This window comes from Simochromis diagramma, unplaced genomic scaffold (assembly GCF_900408965.1).
Source record: "Simochromis diagramma unplaced genomic scaffold, fSimDia1.1 OVJJ01000361.1, whole genome shotgun sequence".
NCBI classification, from domain to species: Eukaryota; Metazoa; Chordata; class Actinopteri; order Cichliformes; family Cichlidae; genus Simochromis; species Simochromis diagramma.
Window position 1 is genome coordinate 8,675,966 of NW_024386860.1, and position 25,456 is coordinate 8,701,421.

Here is a 25,456-nt window from a genome sequence, read left to right on the forward strand (position 1 = left end):
TTTCATTCCCTGTTATTGTCTTTGTTTCTGCCTCCCTTGTGCACTCCGTCTCTCCGGACTTGACCAGTCTGTTGTGATAATGCAATATGACATAGCGGTCCAGGCGTGATGTGTGTCATCTTTCATGCTCAATAGCGTGTCAATGACATTGTTCTGCTATGTGCCATGTTTGTATAGCAAACTGGTTGGTTTAATAGGGAATGCAAAATGTCTTTTCATCGCCGGTGCACTAGTCTGTGTGTGTAAGTGCAGCAGTTTCCTGGCTTGTTCTCTAGCAAGATATTTACTTGAGGATTAACTGAAAAACTTTTATTTGATATGATTTTTTGCATCAACAATATTTTTCACATAAAGGCACTATATCTTTATAGAATCAGAGTGCGATATCTATCTAAAGCTGCAATATACTGTCATATTGACAGACACCCCATTAAGAAGATTATACCTTGCGGCTTGATTTGATCCAAAATGATGAATACTTGCATGGTGTACATGGCAATACAATTTCCTCTCGATGGAATTCACTGATGTCTGTGTTTTATCTTCTGAGGTGAGGGAAATGCCGACTTATTAGAGCATGAAAAGGTAACAGCAGAGTGGTATCGGGTAATAACTTCCTTGTCCTTTGAAATGAGTCTGTCATAGCTCCCGCATTGCCATAGCTATCTCTGAGAACCTAAAGACAAGAACTTTGTTATGTTTGGTACCTGTACAACACTTCTGTGTGTATATAGATATACATTGGGGTTTTCTGGTAAAGAGATAATTGTACGGTTACACAAAGTTTGCATAGCATATGTGTGCGTGGAAGGCAGCAGTGCAAAATTCAGACTTGTAACAGATTGCTTTTCTGGCATTGCAAAGGGGCTAAAGCAACCCCTTTTCCAAAAATGCAGTGATGTGTAAATCATTGCATTGTGTGCTTGTAGCAAAATCAAAATGAGGGCAACAATAACATCTCAGCGTTTGTTGTCATTGTTAAAAATAAAGACGTACTATAATATACTAAATTTTCTATCCCAGTATTTTTGGATACATAGATTCAAAGCTAAAAAAACCTTAAACCTGATCTGCTGTACTTTATTGCTGTACTGCTTTCTAGTGGGAAGGGGGGGAAAAGATGAGAAATATTTCAGTGATTCAGAGCAAGGACCGTTCTTTAGTAAGTGTCTTACACGCTCTTGTTCTCCCAGCACTAACCCCACAGGGTGCTAATGAAATATCTATGTTCATCCAAATGTCTTTTCCAAGCCCCCTGGCCCATTCTGACACGACATGTGTCAACATGTGACTTCACACTTCAGCTACAATGGCTTCCCCAGAAATTGCAGTGGCTCAAATTGAATTGCTTTTTGCTTATAAGGTACCAAGGGAATGCAAGTGTTGAATTATTAATATTCATCTTTTTTTCCTTTCCTTGTTCTTTAATTCTTTCTGAGCCACAAGAAATAATTAGAGTCTTGCCAAATTACAAAAGTACCTATAGAGATCTATTCACATAAAAAAGCAAAATACATCCTGAGCTTTTAGCTTGTGCACTTGGTTCATCATTTTGTAGGAACTAAAGCAACAAAACAAACAAACAAAAACAGTTAACAGGCTGGTTTTAAAAGGATTATCCAGCAACAAAAGCTATTTAGGTCTTTTGAGGTTTGCCTTATGATACAAATACCACTTTCCATGCCATACTTAAATCCTACTTTATTTCACCTTAATAAAGTTATCGCTTTAATCGGCTGCTGTGACATTATCTTTATGTGTGGGATTGAATAAATACTTAAAGACGCTCAGTGGTACTAATTAAGAATCCACTCTTCATTACTTCTGTCTCTCAAAAGGACCTGATGGCCATCGACCTTGAGCCTTATCGCTTCTGTGGCGTCAACATGACTGGTTTCCGCATCCTCAATGTGGAAAACCCTCAAGTTGCTTCCATTGCAGAGAAATGGTCAATGGAAAAGCAGATACCACCTAAACCCGATTCAGGCCTGCTGGAGGGCATCATGACGGTATGTGGTATATACTTTTGAAGTCAGTCTTAAAAATCTTTAATCTTGTGTGGTTTGGTACGAAATTACTCTTTACCTCAGGAATTATCTCTGCAGTAAGCTCTTTATTTTGGTCTTGTGCTTCACTGCTAGGCTTCAGCAATGACTGAAAAAAAGACAAAGAAGTTCATCTTACACATGGCTATCCAAAATTATGTGTATATAATAAGAACCAATTATCCTTTGAGATGTATTCATCACTCTTGTTCAGTTTAGTTATTGGGACGTTGTACCTTGATACATAGTATATTTTTAGGAAAACGATAGAGATCTTAATAAAGCTCTTTTGGGGTAGAGTGGAGCAGGATGCTTACAGCGTGAGTGCACCAGCCACACACACACATAAAGGAAACATCATCCGGAGACCATGTTTATTTTTTACTGTTCTCATCAGTAGTATAAATAAGGCAAGCAAAACAAGGTTGAAGGTTGAATTATTAGTTAGTGTATAATATTGTGAAAATAATAATAATTAGTAGTAAGACTAACGGTGACTCAACTGTTTATGTCTTTGTAGAGTCTTTAGCTGAAACAATGTTCACCCCTTATTCCAGACAGATGCAGCTCTGACCTATGATGCAGTCCACATTGTTTCCGTCTCATACCAGCACGCTCCTCAGATGACCGTAAACTCACTGCAGTGCCACCGCCACAAACCCTGGAGATTTGGAGGCCGCTTCATGAGTTTCATCAAAGAGGTGATGGGGCATTGGCCTGTTGATATTTGATATAAGTGTTTATATAGAAACATAGTGACTGAGTGGTGAAAAGGACTACGGTGAGCAGAGTGAGAGCCATGTAGTCGTGTGGGACTTGGATATTTACCCAGCAAAATCAATCTTATCCACATACAAAGTGAACCAAGACTTGATAGACACATCAAAGCAGCATTGTTGTCAGCTTTATAAATTCCCTGTATTCATAACCTATTTTCCAGAAAGCATGTACTGTAACCTTTTGAAAACACAACTTGTGTAATCGTCTCTTATTTCATCTAACATGAGGCCCTGACAGTGCCTCAGAATTCAAAGACAAGTCTGTGCAAAGTGAGAGATTAAGGGTGTGCAGAGATGCTACTATTTGTATCTTCATTTGTACAAACAACAGAATCATTTGTATCTGTGTTTTTCACGGGTGTGGTCGTGTGTGGTGGGGAAGAGTTGAAAATGTCAAGTTACATTTTTCTCACTTAAGAAAATAACTCCAGTTAAAGCAAATTTGAATGACTGTACACAGGCTTTACTTTCTAAAGAAGATTCTACAACTGTGGGAAGCCTTTTTTGGTTATTTGGCAAAATGGATGTGTTGGTGGTGTTTGATATATGGTCAATATTTGTGACCAGTTTGTGACTAGTCCTGTGGTCAGCTTTGGTCACTTTTCTTGTAGGAATCTCAAACACCACTATGATAACGGAGAGGAAATTTTCTATGTACATTATAATACCTGATCTGATACCCATTCACTCTTTTATACAAGAAAAGTATTCTGTTACGTAGGGCTGTTCAATAGTTCGATATAACGATATTATATCAGATGACGATATAAAAACGTCTATTGTTTCATTTTACGCTATCGTTTGTTTTGTGGTTTCGCAAAATAAACTGTTTACGTCAATATTTTTTCATGGTGTTGATGGTCACTGTAGTGGCTATATTAATTTCTTAAAGTTCTCTCTTTCTCTTATAATTTATATAACCACACTACGGACGGAAAAGCGCCTGTTTTATGCGTTGTGGTTAGCAACAACGATGGTAACAGCATCGCGTGTCCGCTTGTTTATGTTCCACATAAACCTTTCACAATAAAGCTCAAGATCCTGTTGAGACTTTTCAAAATAAACTGAATCACGTGAAAGAGCAGATTATTTACGGATGAGAATAAAAAGAGCCACCAGGTGCTAAAAAATAAACCTTAGACTCAAACGTTAGAACAGGCTTTTCCCCGCAGCACGCCGTGTAATAAATACTCACAAAGAAAACGGCGGCCTTTACAACTTATGTCTAAAAATGTATAGTTTCATGCATCTGTTAAAACACTCGACTCCAGCTACATGACGCGCAGCTGGAATCACTTCCCGCAAGACGAGCTGCCCGAGATTCGCAGAATTTACAGAAAATGTTACATCTGTGTGATTTATAACGTTATGGGACAATAGAATTCTTATATCGGGATGTGAGATTTTGGTCATATCGCACAGCCCTACTGTTACGTAATTACTTTTCCTAAAAAAATGCAGTATGCCACTTAATTACTCCTCAGAGAAAGTAATTCAATACACTACTCGTTATATTACAGTCATATTACTCTGTATACTGACTTGAAATGAACATAACTGCCAGTTAATGATATAATCCTCAAGTTACAGTCCTACACAGCGACATAAAATGAGGACGTACATTATGTTTCTTTGAAATTTGTTAAACCCAACGCTGAAAATAGGTAGGACAAAATCACAATAGAGCTGTCATTGTGGATGGTCACCTTCACGTGTTCCCCCCCAAAAAACAAAAAAACATGTTCCCTGTGTCATGCTGTTTCACTTACTCCACTTTGCCTTTAATAAAAGCAGCAAGGGAGCAACGAGTAAACAGTCTCTCTCATTAATGTATGTCCACTGATCTGTATCTGCAACCAAGCTGCAAGGAGAGGGAAGAGTAGACGTGTCTATAGATCCTTGTGTGGTCCATTTGTTGGGCAGGACAACCCCAAATACAGAGTATCAGTTGCCACTCCCTTTCTAGTCTAGATTACCAGGAAAATTAAGTGCAGAGAAAACATCATCTGGCTTGCAGCCTTGTTCAGTGATAAGCACAAGTGGAATTGGGGCTCCAAAGGAAAATAAGTATAACCTTTGTTTGCCCTAATGCATTGCTTTCAGAAAGAAAGTGGGGGTGTGTGGGAGGTTTTAAATGGCCACGACTTGTAGCTCCTCCAAGACTTTGCTTCACCAACAGATGGCATACTTGAAAGAACAAATTCTGGTCTGGTCTTTCTATAAATGGTAGTAGACTCCCAGTAAGCATTCAAATACAGTGTTATAGCCAAATCATCATCTGACTTTGCTGAACAGGAAACACTTTTTTTTGTTTCAAGTGAAAATATAAGGTGGTATGATTTTTGAGTTGCCTGGAGATGCCTTTTTCTTAGTGGCAGGGATAGCAGTGCATGTGCTTATGTGTCTTGGACTTCCCAGCAGTACACTTGAAGAGACCTGAAACTATAAAGCACACTAAGACTGTATTTGCAGTATTTTATTTTCACACATATCTGAGTTCAGTTCATTTCATTTTAGACGACTCTGTAATTAGAAATTGGATCATTTGATTCATAGAACAAAGGAAGACGGGTGAAGATGGGTAAACTGATGAGTGAAACATACATAAAACGGTGTAACTGTATATTAAGCAGTTTTAATTAAAGCTAATTAGTTTTAATTAAAGTTTTTTAATTAATTAATTAAAAGTTTTTTATTGATTAACAGTACTGTATTATTACCTTTTACTCACAATGTTGCTGTTTTTAATCATTTAACAACACTAGGAATTTACTACATATACTATGCACTGAAATGTGATATTATATATTCTGTTAGTTTTTGGCTACACGTTGCCAACTGGAACAGGAGCTATAAAATCCCGCTGCTGTTTGAGATGCAGTAATAGACACAATTCTCTTTGCCTGCAAAGTCTGCACACCCTATATCTTACAAACGTCTGGTGTCTGTCTGCAGTATTTAGTTTAAAAAATGCCAGTGTTAGCCATCTTGAAAGGATTAAAGTAAATTCAATATTATTACATGATTGTTCTTATGCAAACATCTTAAGTCTTAGGTTATGAAAGCTTAAACTCAGGCCTAATTTACGCTTACTTCAAGACGGGAGTGTGACATATTCTGAAGGTCGACTTCGCCCTTTCGATGTGATATGGCTGACGCATTTATGTCACTCTCTGAATTAGAGCTGCTTGAACATGCCACCCACCTATATGGCAATAGGCCAGTGGGAATGAGGTATGACAGTGTTTGGAAAAGCAGAGTGCCACAAATTTTTCCTTGAAGCCTCAATATTCTCATGTTCTGGCAAGCTACATGGTGGTTGGACAGCTATAGCCTGTAGTGTTGTCACAGTTTAGATTTTAAACATCAGAAAAGTGTTTATGATATGTAAAGATTCATTACCATGTACAAAGACCCTTTAAAAAAACCTTACAATGCTGTGGTGTACACACTGGGGTGCAATCGCAACCATAAAACTAAAAGAGACAAAAATAAAATGAGTAGAGTTACTTCCTGAGTTTTTTATGATTGCTGCAATGGTCTGGGGTATGTTCGTGTATTTAGTACGGGCCTGCATGTATTTGCCTGTGCACACGTCTGTGGAGGTGGCAGGTATCAGGGAATCATAATAGGGGGCAGTTGTATGTTTTTCCCCTCATGGGGAATCAAGCAAAGGGAGACGGTTGTTAATTAACTCCATAGTCTGAAGGGAAAATGCGTTGGAGGCATTGAAATGTAAAATGTAATTAAAAAAGAAAATGCAGCCTGTGTGATTTGTGTTTGTACTTTTGGTTCATGTCTGCGTGGGTGTGAATTTGCTTTCCGTGAACGTCAAAGTATGTTGTAGTGTGTTCTGTTGATAGGACTTAAACATCTTTCTCCGGTTTGTTGTTTCTTACTGTTGTTGACGTACCTTGCACCTTCTAGTTTTTGAAACATGTAGGAGCAGTACAATCAAAATATTATATACAGGTATATGGGTAGATGTGTACTGTATATAGGTGTCAGAAAGTAGGTATGCAATAGCACTAAATTCTGGAAACATGGGTAGTTTGAGCTCATGCTGGGTAAAATATGTAGATATTTTGTCTTTCAGTCCCACTGGGATGGTTTGACGGGTCGACTGTCCTTCAACAAAACAACTGGTCTACGTACAGACTTTGACCTGGACATCATCAGTCTAAAGGAGGATGGACTTGAAAAGGTAACTATTGTTTAATGTAAATCCTTGTTAGATGAGGTGAAACATACAGCAATGTTTCACAGCAAGGAGTATATAAAATGTAGAATTTCCATCAAAAGAATATATAAAATTGCTCATTAAAATATATATATACATATTTCAGATTTCTTTAATGTTGAATACACGCACACTTGGCAATATCATTTACCTCCTAACAAGGAAGCAAATTGGCTGTTTCAACATAAGCATAAGTTAGTGGATCATAAAGCAAATTGGATTAGGGTACACATTAGGGTGTTAATTGCTGCCTCTCTTAATGATAATTTGAGGTGATGCCCAAAATGCTGTTTGGTGTTAATGAGCTGTATAAACATGTTTCACACAAAAAGGGGGTGTGGGGAACTAAAAGGTTCCTACTGTAGAACTTATTTTATTATACTGGAAGGCCTCTGGATTACAACAGCTATTCTCTACTAAAAGGCTTTCATACATTATGAATACATCAAATAGGGATAAGTCCCATTATGACTTCTTCAAGTACTCCCTAAAGGCTCAAGAATATATAATAGCAGGGGCTTTTCAGCTTGTAACTCCTCTGTTCCAGAATGAAGCTTGTAATACTGCAGCTTTGAAATGATTCTTCTTCCCTCTTTTATTGGCATCTTGTCCTGCATGTGGTCAATTAAGTTGAAGCGCAGTCATCTCCTAAAAGTATTTGATGCCATATTAGTGCATTCTCATTGTGCATCTGACAAATCCCACTTTAATGCATGCTAGGGTTGATCCGGCAGCGTGCTGCAGATTGCTGGAATTTTTTTTTTTCCCCTTGTATATCCGTGGAATCGGCTTTGACTGTTTGAGCCTATTAAGATGTGGACTTTTTTCTCAACTAATCCATTGTAATTGAATATTAGCCTAAGTTTGAGCTCACGCTGGAATTATGAACAGGTTCTCAGACTGCCACTTTCACTCAACACTGGCATGCTCAGGAGGGTGAAATAAATGTAATGCTCTCCATGTGGATGCATGAGTAAATAACTTTTGAATCCAGTCTTTTGCTAATCATGTTTAATGAATTGAGCTAATTGTAATTGGGTACAATTAGAAAGAATTTTGCAAAGCGGAAAGCATTCAGATATTTTTAAATCTCTCTCCTGGAGTCCTGTTTGGTTGTGTGACAAGCTGTAACTAATGTGCTTTTCAAATTAGAGCATATGCCTTTATCTGGATTAGGCAGGGAGGACATTAACAAACATTTTTCATGCTTTTTTTCTGGGGGTGGGGAGCAAGTTTTTAAATGGATCCACCTCAAGCACAAATCCCAGCGAATATTAAAAGCTCTGTCTCTAGTAATAGAGAAAGAGGGAAGAATGGGAGGAGGGTTTGGTGGAGAGCTCGATTTGCAAACAGAGATTGTTACCGACAGCCACAGGACTATTTGTGCTAATGATATGTTCCAGAGAGTGTCTCTACAATATGCAGAGTTTTTTTGCTTCAGGGCTTCATGCATGTATAACTCCTTTTATTTGTTCAAATCTCTTGGCTTATCTGAGGCTGTACAGCAAAATTACTTTCACAATGCAGTCCTAATGGCATCCACATTCTCCATCTTCATTTAAATTTACTGTGAGCTTGTTGTAATATTTGAAATATTCAATATTTCTATTGGTTTAACACACAGTCATTCCTGTACACATGTTCATATTACATAGATTCTACATTTATATAAAAATGTTTTGATGTGATTTGATTTATCTGACTTATCGCATTGCACTTCATTGTTCCAGTTTCTTTGATTTACCCATAATGCTTAATGCTTAACTAACCCCCTACTCCCCAAAATACACTGGCCTGCTGATAAAAGGTGACTCAGCCAATCATCTAATGCTGCCAGAGATGTGTTCAGCCTGGCGCTAATGTGGGAGATGGTTGCCGGCAGAGTCTGCTAAGGTCATTGCTGATCAACAGAAAAAGAACACTTAGCTACACACTTTTCCTTTTGCACAGGTGGGGAAGTGGAGTGCGTCTGGAGGTCTTAACATCACAGAAGTGCCGAAGCGAAAAGGGATGAACATCACGGATTCTCTGGCTAACCGCTCCCTTGTCATCACCACCATCCTGGTAGGTCACCTGTGTAGCCTGGCGTAAAATATGCCATACCCTTCATACTTTCCCAGTTGTCCGTCTTATAGATAACACATTGCAATCCAAGCCTTGCCATATATTTACTTCTTTTTCATTCTGTTTGGTTCACTGCAGACTAGAATTCTTTAGGCGTGCTTTATACTGAATATACTGCACTATAAGGAAGAGAAGTGGCTGCTAGATACAGTAATATGTTGTACTGACAATTCTAAAAATAACACAAATACTGACACAAATCATAGATATGATATTAGATATTTTGTTTATAGCAAAAGCAACTACACAACACAGACCTGTCAGTTTTGAGAAGCCCTGGGGCAAAGAAAAAAAGGAAACAAAAGAGTCAGTGCTACAATAAACTATTCCTGAGAATGCATTAATTACATGTTCAGATAGAAAGAACTTGGCAAGCCCTCCGCCAGATCCACATTACCTTCATTTGTACAGTATTGTAGATTCCCAGTGGTATGTACTTAACACTGTCACTGGCTGTTGGGGTCTTTGTATAGCTATCAGGAAGGTGCTTGCACAGATGTTCGCCTGTATACCCCTTTGGGACAGCTACACAAGCTACAATGATAAACACTGTTATTAAGCCTATATTGGACTACAAAGCTATAATTATGAGAAGTGAGGTCAAGGTGGGATATAATTAATGCCTATCAGGTGGCATCTATGTTAATACTGTCTTATACAGGAGACATGAAACAAGAATTTTAGTGCTATACTAAAATATGCTAGCACTAGTAGTTACAGACTCCTTTCTGTGAGAGTGGTGTAGATTTTGGATTTTTTAATCTGCACTTCATTTTCTTCTTAAAGAGTATTTCTAACATTTTCCAACATTTTCCTTAATTTGCTTTTTCTTTGGATATCATTTGTTTAAGATCATAAAACTGACTATTTTCAAATTGCCGAAGAGAGCTCCAGCTTTAATATCAATCTCACGTCTTAGTGTAATGGCATTGCATCAAACTGATTCCAGTGAAGCATGGAGAAGACGTCTGACAGCTTTATAGTGATAACTTCGTAGAAGAGATTAAGGCACTTAATGTGTTTTTCCCCTTACATTAATTGTTTGCACTCCATTGCCTGTAATGTCTCTGCGCAGGCCCACCTTCCTTCCCTTTCTGTTATGCACGCCCATGCTGCGATTGTGAGCATAGAACTGGTATAAACACTTTGCTTTGAGTTAAAACCTTGGGGAATAGCAAGAATTGGAAGGCTAGAAACAGATGGTAATGACTTTCTCCCTTAACATGCAAACTTTTTGATCAAGTTAATTGGACAACTTGAGCAAAGTTTGCTGCTAAGCACTTGCTCTCGGAATGCATTGTCATCAAGTATTCATAACTTATTATTTATTTAAAAGGCCATCCCGATTGTAATGTCCAAGTAGCTTCATATTTTGTAGGCAAACAAAGATCTTGAGCATTTACTGAACACTTTTACGGGCATGTAAGTTTAACTAGGATGCGTAAAATAAATTATTGCCTGCTTGATACTGGGGTTGCTTTACACCTTCTTTTACAGAGAACTGAACAGAATTATAAGTGTAAATTTTTTTTTTTTTTTTTTTTTCCCACCCCTCATTTTCTCCTAAAATAACTTTCTGGGGGACTAAAAGAGTACTGTGACTTTTTTCCCCCTCCCCCTTCTTGACTACATCATTTTCTTTAGTGCTCTACCAGCTACAGCTGAGGGAAAAAATATAAAGAAAGGGGTCACCTTCGATAGAGAATCAATTACCCTGCGTCTGAGCTCAGTTTGTAAATTATACATCTTGCTATTGGAGGCAGTAAAATGTATTACAGCTTTTGCATAAACACACCAACATGTTTTGAAATGCACAGTGAGATATGCTCGTCTATCTGGCAGACAAATGGTAACAGGCACTAAATAAAGGAAATCATTTATGAGCGGTTCTGCGTTAGTCATTGTCACTGCAGGCATCAGCTCAGTTGCTCTCCCTTGGAGGTTGGTGACAACTGATGAAGGCAACACAGTGGCTATGTTCCATTACACTGCTGCATTCTGTTCCTAATCAAGCTTTTATACAGCTTAAATTATGAACATCCGGGCAGGATATTACAGGCCAGTAAAGAGTGTCAGCTACCTGACCATAAAATAAACGGTGCACCAGCTATATAGGTCAGTGAGTGGGAGACAGTAGGTTTAGCTATTTGAACACTAACTAAGCTCATTGGTAATATAAATATTCCTTCTGTGTGCATTGCCATCACTGTAACAATCACTAGATGCTGATATAAATACCTGCAATATACATTTTTTACTTTACATTACCATCTTGTTTTAGCTCGGGTCCCGTTTCTTTAATACTTCAATGTAGGAACAACCTCAGCCTTCTTTCATATTTTACCACTGCCTATATCCACACTGTGTACTTGAATCTGCTGTCACTGCCTGTTAAATGCAACAGCGACTCGTCAGCTCAGATCACTTTGCTTCAATTAGGTTCATGTGCTGAAACAAATTGAAAAAGCTGACCTCACCATTGCTTTTCATTTGATCTTTTTGGTCTGAGCAGGAGGAGCCATATGTCATGCTTAAGAAATCTGACAAGGCACTGGTTGGGAACGACCGTTTCGAAGGATTCTGCATCGACTTGCTAAAAGAGCTGGCCAACATCCTGGGCTTCACGTATGAGATCCGTCTGGTGCCTGATGGGAAATATGGCTCCCAGGATGACAAGGGCCTGTGGAACGGCATGATTAGGGAACTTATAGAACATGTAAGTTTTACTCCTTGTTGACGTCTTTTTTGACCAGAACCGTTATATGCTTATATGTGCATAATAGATATATAGCTGTAATCTTTAAAAGACAAAACAAAACAATAAAAAAAAAAGATACGCCTACCAGAACCTCCAAAGCTTAAGACAAAATGAGGTATTTGTTTAATAGAAGCAAAAACAATCAAATTTGTAATCTTATAGTGGTTATGAGCCAGACTATTTTTTATTTGTAGGGAGTTTTTTAACAAGAAATCATTTCATTATCAAAGTGTAATGATTTAAACTTTGATTTATATGCTCCAAACAGTCAAAGTCTTTCGCATCATCATGCGCACTTACAAAAGCATGCCATTGAGCTGAATTACATGTTATGACCTCCATGTGGACAGTGATATAGTTATGATTGAGTACAAGTCACAAGGAGCCTACAAAGCTGTCAGTTACATTTATGGCACAATTATGTCAAGGTTGCCTAAAAGTTACAAGTGTGTTGATGTCATTTAGTAAGACAGGCCATTTCGTTCAGCTGGATAAACCACAGATCTAGGATGAGCACGTAACGCTGCATAGATTCAGGGGAACACAATGGCAATCATCTTTCTGAGGGATAGCGACCAATCGTAGCTGTCTATGTCAAACTCAAAGCCTCAGTGGCCATGAAACTGCTTCGCATCGAAGCGATGGTGGCAATTCTCTGCTGGCATTTCATAAGTGTCCCTGTCAGTGCTCTCTCTTTGTCCTCAGCCCCATCGGGTCAGCGCTGTACTCAGCTGAAAACTTGTAATAGCTTAAGTGGCATTTAGTGCAGGGAATCGTATGGCAGGAGTCAATGGCTTGGTGCTGAAAGGGTTGGAAAAGGTGGGCTCCCACTGCAGCACTTTATTTCTCCGTCCAAGCTTTTTGCTAGATCCGTGTTGATAACAATAACCTTTATAGGAACAAATAGATTACCAAAGGGAGAGACAGCTGGCACGAAAAGGAGATGGATGACTCCATCATTAAACAACACATACGTTATTGGTGCATTCTTTGGTTTCAAAGAGAGGACTCACAGGTGGCCACAGAGTCTGTTCATCTGCTTCCAGCCAAATAAAAATAAAATAAAAATAAAAAAAAACAGTGCAAATCTGTGGCATCTGGTGATTACGACCTTTGCACTCAGCTTAAATATGAACATAAGCTGTTGAACACACATAAACAGCAATGTAACACCATTTAGTCTATAGCTACAGAAAGTGAGAAATTCTTAAGTAACAGAGATTGGAAAAAGGAATAGATTTAAATGCTTTTATGATGCACACATTTTAACCTTTTTATATCTATTGCTTTTGTAAATAGCAGCAGAAGAGGAGATTGGAATCTATACTGCTGGTTATTGCTTTTACTGCTTCTTATCACATGGCCAAGGATGCAAGACGATTTTTTTGTGGATTTTTAGTCAGTTCTATTTTGTGGTCTAGTGCTTTCCTTACTCCACTGGTATGGATAAGCTGATCGTAATTCAACAGACCTGAAACGTAAACTTTAAGGCAAGCTCAAGAGATCTGACCCTGAGATGATATGGGAGAACTGTAAGGATACGGATTTCTTCAAACTATACTGCAGCTGTAATTTTTCTTTGCTTTGGGTCAAACTGAGACATGCTGCGCAGAAAGTTTCTATTTTTCTATACATGCATTGGAAGGAGTATATTTCTGTAAAACAGATAACAACAAAGAATGTTTTCACCTCTTCTGTTTCTCTCTTAACAATGAGATACAGAAGGTAGCTGACATTTTTTTATCTTTTCTCTGTGTATTTATAATTACTTTATGTTAGCCCCCCATTGCTTCCCCCCTTGTGATACAGATAGATAAGCTGTATAACAGTTTACTGCGGCTTAGCGAGATAGGGTCTTAGGTAGAAAGCAGGGAAAATAGTTGGTTTTGAGTGATAAAAATAGTCCTGAAGCACGAGACTTGTACTTTTATTGCTATCAGCTTGCCCACTGTACCCTCAAATCATCACTGCATTGCATAATTGCACAATTGTCTGTTTAAGTGAACAAAATGCAAGTTTTAGTGTTAAATTCATTCATCCCTGTAGCTCACAGAGATTTTCACACTGATAGCTACATGTGGCAGAAATAAAATAAAACCCGTATATATTTTTTAGTATGAAAATGAAAGTCAGTTATGATTTACTCGCCACAGAATTGGAGACTTGAATGAGAAACTGCAGTGTTGCCAAGTGCAACGATTTAGCATTGTGTAACATGTAGCGCTTTATTTTCCTCTGTGCAGTCACAAAGCTCACTGCAGTGCCAAAGGGCATTGTTTGGAAGGTGCTAAATGATGCAACAGGCCTTGTTAAACTTGATTTAGTCACAATAGATGATCACTTTAATCATGCTGTGATGCAAATGTTAAAGGCGTCCTTAACACATCATTTGTTTCTGTCATGGCAATTAATCTTTGCTTCGACAGATACACTGGAAGATTATAGTCAGCCCACTTCCTCTTTGTCTACATTGCTACACAGTTGATTAGATTTATTGCACAAGAAGTAGTTACCCTATTTTCAGTTAAATAACACATTTTCCAAGGCCTCAAAAATCTTATGATCAGCATATGCTAGATGGACAGGTGTCATTTTGATTGCTAGTTATTTTTATCTTTAGTTTTGTATTTATTTATTTATTTTTTATGTGAGACAGCAGCGTGATATGGTGGTGACAGTGACAGACCCATAGCTGCAAGGACAAAAGTTCAGCTGCCACAACAGCAAAAACATGTCCCGCCTGCCAAGGCACCCTTGAGTAAATCACAGTTACATGCCACAACACTCTGAACCTTCAGCTGATGCAAAGTGACAGTTTCTTGATTACACCATCCCTGCTTCATAATTAACCCTTTGTATATTTCGAGACTACATTGTATAGTATAAGAGGTACATCTATGCTCATGTGCTTTGTATGTATTTCACTGTGCATTTATTTTCCACCAGCAGTTTTTTAAATGCATGTAAAAGTGGCTAGGCATACCGTATGTGTTATCTTCCCTCAGCATTCCTATATCAGAAATTGCCGCCTGTTATCTTCAGTAACCATTGCATAGTTCAGAGGAGGGGGTTTCTGCAATTAGAACCCACTCTACTGAAGCAACACACAGTATGCACTTCTATCAGCTCTAAATATTTCATAAAAGGCAGAGATGCACCAGCTGTGAAATTCAGAGCCCATATTGATAGTCACGTTTGAAAAAAAAACAAACAAACAAACAGTTTGACCAGAAGCAGACATAGATCTATTTATTTTTCTCACTTTTTCCGTGCACGGGAAACAAAGAAAACTTCCTGATGAACATAAATCAACTTTTTTTAAAACCCATTCAGCTTTACGCACTATCTTTAAAAATACAGTGAGCGTGAAATTGATGTGACACAAGAGATAAACATCAGCCACTGCCATCAGAAAACATCATTTTATTTGCAGATAGGCTGGTGGCAGCTAACAAGGACGTTTGCTGCAACCAATTATCAGTGCATCCGTAATTAAGAAAAAAAAAAAAAAGGTCAACATGGCAGCAACATATGTCCATCCTATGCAATCCTTATAACCCACTATAAAATGCAGATATTTAGTACTAAAAACTACATCCAAGTGTTTCATCAAGAAATAAAATGTTGGTTGTTCAGTTATTACTAGTTAATGACCTTTTAGTGTGCTATATTTATTCATTTGCAAAATACCGGTAATAAATAGCTACAGACTAAGACTGTTATGTACTCTGCGTTCTGTGTACATTCAGTGGGCTGTAAACATGTAGATCATGATGGCTGTAACTTTATGAATCCTCGAGGCTGTTAGGTACAGAACACCATGACGCCCACCATCTGCAAACCAAGATAACACCAAGCCATGTGGCACATAGCAGGGCACTATCAGGTTATCTTGCTTGTGCCCAGTTTGTGTTGGTAAGCACAAAGCAGAACAGGGACAGGCGGCATGTATATTAGCCCTCCATAGGGATCTGTGGAATCGCATGCTGGCTGACTTTACGGTTGAGTGGCAGGTTGGTTCAAGGCAGTAGAGAAGAGAGGGAGCAGTGTGTGATCTACAAATTTGAATAGTTTAAGAGAAACAGCCGATACACAGCATGATGCGCTGGTTTTCCCATTTTTCTGTCTCTTCAGAAAACGCCACTGTGCATTTAACTACCATGGCGTGGACTGCAGGAGTATGTAATCCGCAGTGCCACATGCAAAGGGAAAATGTTGTCATTCGAACCTTTATTTACTGCGATGTGGTAGTTATCATACGAATCTGATAGAAGAGCTGCCTAGGGCACAGAGAAAATTTAATTTAATTCATGTTGAGAACAGCCCCAGGATCCTTAGAGGACAACTTGGAATAAAAGTTGTTTTATGGTATCAACTATCAGCAAACATACCACAGAGTGTGCTATATAATAGATGAGTTCCAAGAACAGAGAAGTCGAATGGGTGAATCATTTGGGTAATTTTCATTTCATTAGGTTTGCGTAGGTTTAGCAGGTTTAATTCACATAGGACTAGGTCTTGAAGTTTTGCATAAAGTTCCAAAGCAAACACGAGACCTAATTTTATTTTTAAAAAGCTGTACGGTGAACTGATGTATGAGCAAACTCTGGTTCTCTCCCACTGCTCACTATGTAGAAAGTAAAGAAAGCCTCCCCTTGTGAGCTGTGTCGTTTCTTGGAGGAAAGAGGTATTCGAGCGTGAACTAAGCAGCTGGTTTCATTAACCTCCTGTCCAGCCATGGTGCAGGGGAGCAGTGGGGGCTGTCAATACAAATGGTAACATCCAGAATATGTAGTCATACACATATAATAGGTGAATGCACCTCATCCCGACATGTTCAGCCTTGTTCACTGCATGATGCTGTATGGTGTCATATGTCATTCTTTTGACACTATATAAAGCCTCATAAATGGGACCCCGTTTCATCTATTGGGAAAATGTGTCTACTTTGATATAACTTGATAACTTGATATATATATCTATATAAATTTTGTGTTTTTTTCCCCCTAATACAGAGAGCAGACTTGGCAGTTGCTCCTCTCACCATCACTTATGTACGTGAAAAATTCATCGACTTCTCCAAGCCTTTCATGAGCATGGGCATCAGCATTTTGTATCGCAAACCCAATACTACCAACAATGGCTTCTTCTCCTTCCTGAACCCCATGACTCCCGACATATGGGTCTACATCCTCCTGGCCTACCTGGGTGTTAGCTGTGTCCTTTTTGTCATTGCCAGGTAAGTGCAAAAGTTACATGCTATTTGTCTGTGAGGTCTTCCAGTAGACATAGTAATTTACTCTATCATCACAGACTGGGGTTCGAGTACCCAAGCCAGTTCATCATACTGCGTTAGTTGCTGGGTAGTGATCAAGGCAGTTTTGTCTGCATGGGCTCTCTTCAGCGCAGCAGTTGGGGAGGAATACAAAAACCTCCAGTTGAGTTGCAAAGTCCTATTCAGAGGGCAATTTCTTGTTTCCTGTGTGCTGTCTTTGGAATTGGCAAAGCATCTTGAACCAACCCTTCAAAAAGTACTCATTTCGCCTCGAGCTAAAATAAGAAAAAAAATATATAATTGTCATATCCAGCCATGCAAAAAGAAAAGAATATATACACCTGATGTAAAATTGCATCAGAGTAGGCTATTTATAGTTGATCACCAGCATTTACATATATTATAAATAATGAACTTCCAGGCTGGTACAAGTCAGTCACAGTTTTAATGGAGGGAGATTATCTGTTTGATTGGGTGAGAAGTATCTCACTTGTAAAATTTTTTTTTCTTTTGGTCATGAATATGATGAATATCTTTTTAGTGTCATTGTCTGTATTTCCTGCTGCTTCTCATGCAAAGTGGTGCTTGAGGAAGTTATAGAAAAGCGAGCACTGAAAGGAGTTCAGGGGCTTGAGAGCAAACAGCTGCACTCTATCCTCATTTGCTGTTGTGAGACCAAACAAATTCTGGAGTGGCTTCACATAAGTGCAAAATCATCTTAAATTGTTGCATCAAGTTTTTGAAGGCTGGCCTAGATAGCTGAGTCGCATCCCTAAAAGTGAGTCATAATTGAGCATAAAGCAGATGACAGAAAACAGAGAGGGGGCTACTCCAAGCACAAATAGGCCATTTCAAATGCTGGACATTTGCGTCAGTGTATTGTCATCGATATTAGGCAAATAAATATAACAAACATATTAGAAATATATGAAATACAATATTTATGATGTGAAGGATCACTTATTTATCCACAGATAAATAGCATACAAGCTATGCTGTAACACTGTGCTGGAAAAAAATCACCTATATATTAAAATTAGAGATGATTTGAGAGGATGTAAAGACTGAATATTTTTGCCTCACACATTTAAAACCTGAAGATAATACATCCGAAGAAAAAACATTCCCTCACCAATAAATCTGAAAATCTCTGTAACTTGTTGATGTGGATGAGCATTTATACTCTCACTGTCTGTATAACACACTTAACACGCACAACTAAGCAAGTGTGTGGTTTTACACAACATATTCAATATGTAATGATATTGTGGCTTCTTGATCCGTTTACATTTATTATACAGAGATATCCAAAGGATCTGACTAGTGATATCCATTCAAAGATCCACTAAGACCATTTCCTGACAAAACACAGATCCTACTAAGAATGATTACCTGTGTTTCCAAAGCCTTTTATAGTTTATTCCTCTGTGCTGAGGAGCTCTGTTGTTTTTAAAGAAAACACATTTTTGCACTGGGTGACCTGTTCCTTCATTTCCATGAGCCAGTCTCACTTTCAATAAGAAATATCCCCCCCAAATATACAATTTACTTCTGTTGCCTAAAAACAAATCTCTAAACCACAAAATCCAGCGTTTGCAGGCAAAGATTGGAATCAACACTATATATGTGTTGATTTTAAAACCGTTAGATTTTCACTAAGAACTTGGTCCTTTTGTGGGAATTAAATAAAAAATATAGACTGTTGTTAAAAAAATGTTACAATCCTTAGAACCACAAAGGTGTATTTAGATTAAATGTGCTACATTAAATCAGTTTGTAATATCAGCGCATTTTGCCTTTTTTTTTCTTGTCTAGTTAGTCTTGGTATTTGTGTGCTTCCTATGAGATCAACTTTATTTAGAGCTAATTGTAAGACATGTCTTTGGGTAAGCTTTGCTTGCCACATCGAATAAATCACAGATGCTGATTTGGTCCTCCAATGATCCAGACTGAAATCATTCAGAGACAACAGGGAGTGCTGTTATTATATTCTGAAAATAGATGTAATTTAATAACTGGCAGCACTAACATTTCAACAGAAAAAATTGACAAAAAAGTTAAAAACTGTGCCGGAGTAGTATATATTTAGCAAGCTAATGTTTGTGAATGCAAAAATGAGCTTTTGCTTTGTTACGTTTAATTACCAAGCTGTCTCCATGTCATTATTTCTATGGGTATGCAGTTGGTCTAACTATATTCTTGGTCGTGTAGAAATGAAGTTTATTTTCCCTTATAGCCACATTATCAAACACTGTGGAAAGCAGAACCTATAGTTGCTTTCTGCATTTGTAATGGTGGAAAATTAATGGTTATTTGGGACATGTGCATTTAGCTAAAGAAGGTACACGTATAACAAAGTGAGACCAAAATCTCTAATACTTCAGCCACTGTGTCATCAGTACACTTTTGCTTGGCTACCTACCAACTACAGCGAGAAAATATGATCAAAAAGTCCACATCAAGTGGAAGTATGGCCACAGGAGAATGTACAAAAAAAAATGTTGTATTAGAGTTTCCCTTTTTACTAAAATCACAACTAGTAAATCTAATAACATATATCAGCAACACATGATGTATTGAATGAATCCAAAAAACTGTCGTTTGCAGTCCCTACCTGGGAGAGTACCTTGTTCCGCAGCATCACTCTACTGCATGTAGGCTGCTGCATGAAGTCTGAAACATGCTTATGGCTCCGGTTGACAGCACAACCTTTTTAGACATTAGCAGAGAAATCAGGAGGATTGAATCAGTACTCTCACATTGCCTATGTAGGAGATGCTCTGAAATAATGAAAAAAGGCATTCTGGTTTTCCTCATTTGTGTCCTGTTTAAGTCCTGTTCGTGTGTATTTTGGCTGCAAAAATCTCTCCTATTTTCCAAGCCTCTATCACATATTACATGGCCAAGGCTTTCAATTTAAGATTAAAGTAAAACAAAATGAGACTGAAGGAATTCATTAAAATGTTAGAGAGCACCACATTTGTACAACAGCTGCCCAAGGCCTCTTTGATGTCTGCAAATGTTATTAAAGGCAGATGAGTCGCGAATGCTAATGGAAACACTTAAAGATAGTAACACTGGTGAGTATATGTGGCTGTTGTCATTTTAGTCTATGGGAAACAACACTTAGGCAAGATCACAGTGGGCAAATACAGTCTTTTAATGTTCATCAGTTCATATATCTGGATGCTTAAATAAGACTAGAATTAATGAATGACGCCTGGAAAAGCCTCTGTCTATTTCATGATTAACCATCGGTTCAGTTCGCCCTCAGATTAAAATAGATTGCTGACATATTAGAAAATATTTCTGCGCTGTGTAATTAGATTGAAGTCTATTAGTCTTTTCATAATATACATTCTAGTTAATTCAATCTTTCTAGATTATTCCTGCCATATCCCTTCAGAACAGAAATATGCAACCAAAGATTCAGTATAGGAGAGTCAGTGGACTGTTTTAGTTACTCATTATGTCTAATGCCATATTCTGCCACATTAGCAAATAAGACACGTCGGGGTAATGATGACACAATTCTTGCCACGAGCACGCCAGAATAAAATATAGTTAATATTAATACTTTTTCCCAGCCTCTGTCCTCCTGTGCAGTAAAGTTGCATGGGGTGGAGGGTGGGTGTCACAGATATGGAAAGTTGCATATGCTTTATGCTTTCATGTGACTTTAACAGGGGTCCTTATTCCTCACATTCTCAAACATGACATTTTACACCCTCTGAAAAATTGTATTTTAATGCTTCAATCGTCACCTTTAACTACAAAGCATGTTGGAATAAGTCAAGGGGGTTTCCAGAGGTAAGGCTTAAAAAAACTAGGACCAGTGTATTTAAATTTTTGATGTGACATTTGATAATAGTTTGAAAAAACTTTTGCACCTATAAAACCATTCCAGCTACTGCATATAAACTATATTATACATATTTCACCCAGACGTTATGGCCATGTTCGTGGCCAAAATAACCGACTGACTCCGGAGTCCCCCATAGTGACTCCCCTTTGTTTTTGTAACTAAAAGACTATCAGATAGCTACTCTTAGTGAAAAAAGGCCTAAAACTAGCTTACTACCCAGAATTAAGGCAGATGATGGAGACAAAATTCTAGATTAATTACTTAATTGATTATTGGTGTTGATCCTCAGCTTGACAGATGTTTGCTTATATGTTCACCAGATCAACTGTAGAGGCTAATAATCAGTCCAAGGTCATATTTACAGCTTAATTTGCTGCTAATAATCAATTAATCGTGCTTTAAGTAGTGCTTGTAGAGTTGCTCTCTAATGCATCATTATCTCTTTTACTCTAAACCAAAGATGAAACTCTGAAATAGCAGTGCTATTCAACATTGTTCAAGAATGATGTAAAAGATATAATACTATTGTTCTTTGATCTTGTGACTGGTAGAGGTTTTTGACTCCTTTCCAACTTCTCTTAATCCCAGATTCAGTCCATATGAATGGTATGACGCCCATCCTTGCAATCCTGGATCAGATGTGGTGGAGAACAACTTTACCCTGCTCAACAGCTTCTGGTTTGGAGTTGGTTCCTTAATGCAACAAGGTAAGGCGGCGCACACATCCTCTTTCCTGTCAGAAACAATCCTGTCACCCCCACCCTCCTTTTCTCTTCACCACCACCTCCCACTTTCTGCCTCTTTAACTGACAAGCTCCATGATTTCCATTCCGTGACTGTTTCATAAGACATTTACCTGTCAAGAACAACTGCCGAGCTCAGTCTTACATGACAAAGGGAAGCTGTTGTCACCTACCTGCTGTTTAAAAAGGGAAGAGTATGTGCCAGGCACTTGTCAGAGATTGGCGGGTAAGGGTGGAAAACATCGCTGCATTTATTTCCACGTTACACAGTCACTGGCCCTGCTCAAGAGCTTTCTGAATGTTGAGGACGCAAAGGGTAAGTTGAGGAACATGTTTGACAAATGCCAGCTGTCAGCTATGCTCGAACTGGCTGCTGTGACGTGTTCAGCACTGCTTGGCTTGCGCTGAGAGTGGCCGGGTGTAGAGAATCCATATGCTTCAATTATAACTGTCCAACAAGTAGCCCACCAACTTATGTCACTGTTGATGCCTTATAATTCTGAACTCAGTCATCATATATTTTAGTGTCAGATCAAAAAGCGTATTGTCGATGTAATATTATTAAGTAAAAGCAGAGGGATATAAATAAGTGTTTGCTGTTAGGCCATTGCTAGGTGTCCCTGAAAGGGATAGGTAGGCAAATAAAGGCCCAGAAATAACATAATGAAGTCAACAGTGGAGAAAAAGACCAACGTAACAAAAATGTTTAACCTCAGTGTAACAAGACAAATCAAGGAGGCTTAGTGAGACTCGGCAGTGGATCTTTGCCCGTAAGGATAGCAAACACATTCAGCAATTCATTAAGCACAGAAATTCGGCGGCACTCTTGTGAAACTGCATAGCAGCTCTGCCAATTTGCTGGTGCAGACAGAGGGTTATGAGTATAGCACCAGTGGGCTGGAAGGGAGAGGAGAAAGAAAATCAAAACAAAATGAGCTAGTTAGTAGCCTATATTATTAAACTAAACTGGAGAGAATTTTTCATTATAATTCATAGAGTGTTGTCTGTAAATGCCTCAGCTCCAGTTCTTCTTATTTAGCCTGCTGGAGCTGACTAGAGCTGCGTCTGCTGCTAATCAGCTCTTCATAGTTCATTGAATAAATTTCTTCACACCAGGATATCAAGTTAATATAAGGTTAGTGTTCCAATAACTGTTTCTCCGTGAATTTTTAAAGAGGTACAGTCAAACGTATATTTCAACATTTAATGCATCGACGTGAAAAAAAAAGCGACGACGCAGACTGATTCTGGGATTCGGTGACACACATTTGTGCTATGGTACCTTGCACACATGCTGCACGGTGGGATCTGCAGCGAGTTATATTTTGTCTGTGTCACATAAACAGACTTCCCTTGCTTGTCTGCCAAACACAGTGACAGCAGCTGAGACGGAAGCCATTTCCTTGACATGTTTAAAATGCAAATGGACGTGTTTGAGAAAATCCAAAAAAATCTACCAGCTTGTCTGTGGGAGGGAGGTGTCCTAGACAACACAAAGAACATAAAATATGAGGAGGTGCAAAAGCAAACACTTTGTGTGCTTCAGATGTGTTCCTGGGGTCTCGGTAGGTTTTTGCTCACATCATGTCTGATCGTTTCTTGCAAAGTGGCTTCTGCAAAATAAGCACTGCAATGCAGTTTCTGATATTTGTGATGACATCGTTTCTTTATTAATTAAAGCACATCTCCCCTGCATAATATAAATAGGATTGTGAATGTATTTTTACCATGATTTTTTGTTTTAAAATTTTAAATATAGCATTCTTTATTTTGTTATTTACACATTATTACATTGAGGTGGGTTTCTCTCACTCTGGTTGAGAAACTGGAGCAGTGTCCTTGCTTTTTTTTTGTATCTTATTTTTTTTAGAATGGCATCAAAATTAACTTAGCCTACTTTGCGTGCAATGGGACAAACATTTCCATTCGCAAGTGTCCTTATTTTAAACCAATTAAGTAAAAGTAAAAGCCTCAAGCTTGGAAAAGGAGTTTTTGTCTGACTCCGTAGAAGAGAATGCTAAGTGCAGGTAACTATTCTCATGGGAAAGCCGAGTGCTAGTGTTGAGGTGAGACATTGCTTGCGGGAAGAAACGCTCCAAAAAACCAGGTGCATCATACTTAGCACGATGCATTTCTAAATTCAAAGAGAAACTCTTACTCTCCCCCAAGGATGACAACTCAAAAGGCATTATTAGATGCAAAGCAATCTGTTCGTTTATTGAGAAGAAAATAACATCATACTGTCAAAGAGACTTCTTAATTATTGTGTTTTGATGAATGTATGTTGAGATGTTAGTAGCAGCTATAGAGATGGTATATTTATCATGCATTAGCTTACAAAACAAAGGAAAAATCCTTTTACAACTCAAACAACTATTTCAAAATAGATTCATTCAACATGATATAGAACTCGTAACATTATAATATTAATATAGAATCAAAATGCCTCTATAATGCAGACCTTCAATAACAAGTGAAAGATTTCTAGTTCCATTCCGGCAGGAGATGCAAATCCCTGTAGGGTTGCATCAGGAAACAAAATAAATCAAAAATCCGGAGCCACCTGCTGTGGCGACCTCTTGTGAACAAGAGAGCAACCGAAACTAGTACTGCATAATGCATAATCTTACGACTTAAAAATGCAACACTACAATTTTTACATAATTCAGTTCAAATTAACTTTCAAAAATCAGCCGGGCTATTTTTTTTTTCCAATATTAAGCAATGACCATAGTTTTTGAAGCATTGCTATTGCTCACATTTAAGTGGAATTAGCAAAGTATAGCAAATCAAATGCTGTAGTGAGAAAGGATTTGCTTTGCTGTATCGGCGATAAGAACTTTATAATGTGCAATAGGAGAGATCTGATGCAATGGTAAGAAGACACAACTGTGTTTTAACATTTACAATTGTAGGCATCATGCTTGTTTGTGATGATGACATACCTTACCATGAGAAAATGAAAATATTTTGATAATATACATTTAAATTTAATTTTTTTTATTTTTATTTGATAATAACAAAAATATATTAATATAAAATGCTATATAATGCATTACACAAATAAATATATCCAAATGATTGGATGCTGTATTGTCAGTTTATTTTAATTACCAGATTAAACATCTGTAATGTCACATTCATCAGTGTATTTCAGTAATACATTTTTACCTTGAAGTTATAGCTTGCAGTACTCAAAATCTATATTAAATTGAAAGTACAGTATATAGGCTAAACATTTTTTTAAAGATAAATTATTATAGTACTACAGCAATGTAATTATTTTGCTGACTACTCCTGTTTGAGACAAAGCCTAATGGGTTAGTTTGATGTATTTTTTTCAGTGGCCTATAGAATTAAAATATTATAGTCATGTCCTTATTAGTGAAAAGATATCAACTTCACCTTTAGTTAGTGCACATGTATGTTAATTTTATCAAAACATTGCTAGTGTTTTGGAAGCAGTCTGTGAGTTATTAAGGAAATTCTTAAACATTTTTAGTCTCTATCCCCTAAAAAGCCCTTATGAGTTAATTTTGAACTTGTAAAATATGATATTTTCTTTTGAGAGTATGCAATATAATACGAGAAGTTTCACCGCTTTTTACTGGAAAATGTATACATCAA

General features: G+C 37.9%; 1 protein-coding gene and 1 long non-coding RNA gene across 2 annotated transcripts in view; one reads left to right on the forward strand and one right to left on the reverse strand.

The window, feature by feature from the left end:
- Window positions 1-25,456, forward strand: part of LOC120732619 (glutamate receptor ionotropic, kainate 3) — a 94,649-nt gene that overhangs the window by 60,731 nt on the left and 8,462 nt on the right. Inside the window, exons 6-12 of the mRNA XM_040030352.1 lie at window positions 1,839-2,009; window positions 2,603-2,746; window positions 6,921-7,028; window positions 9,015-9,128; window positions 11,701-11,904; window positions 16,962-17,185; window positions 21,675-21,793. Coding sequence (XP_039886286.1) covers window positions 1,839-2,009; window positions 2,603-2,746; window positions 6,921-7,028; window positions 9,015-9,128; window positions 11,701-11,904; window positions 16,962-17,185; window positions 21,675-21,793 — 1,084 coding nt within the window. The remainder of the gene's footprint in view (window positions 1-1,838; window positions 2,010-2,602; window positions 2,747-6,920; window positions 7,029-9,014; window positions 9,129-11,700; window positions 11,905-16,961; window positions 17,186-21,674; window positions 21,794-25,456) is intronic.
- The window catches only part of LOC120732620, a 121,909-nt gene that overhangs the window by 4,120 nt on the left and 92,333 nt on the right, over window positions 1-25,456 (reverse strand). The gene's annotated exons all lie outside the window — the stretch shown is intronic.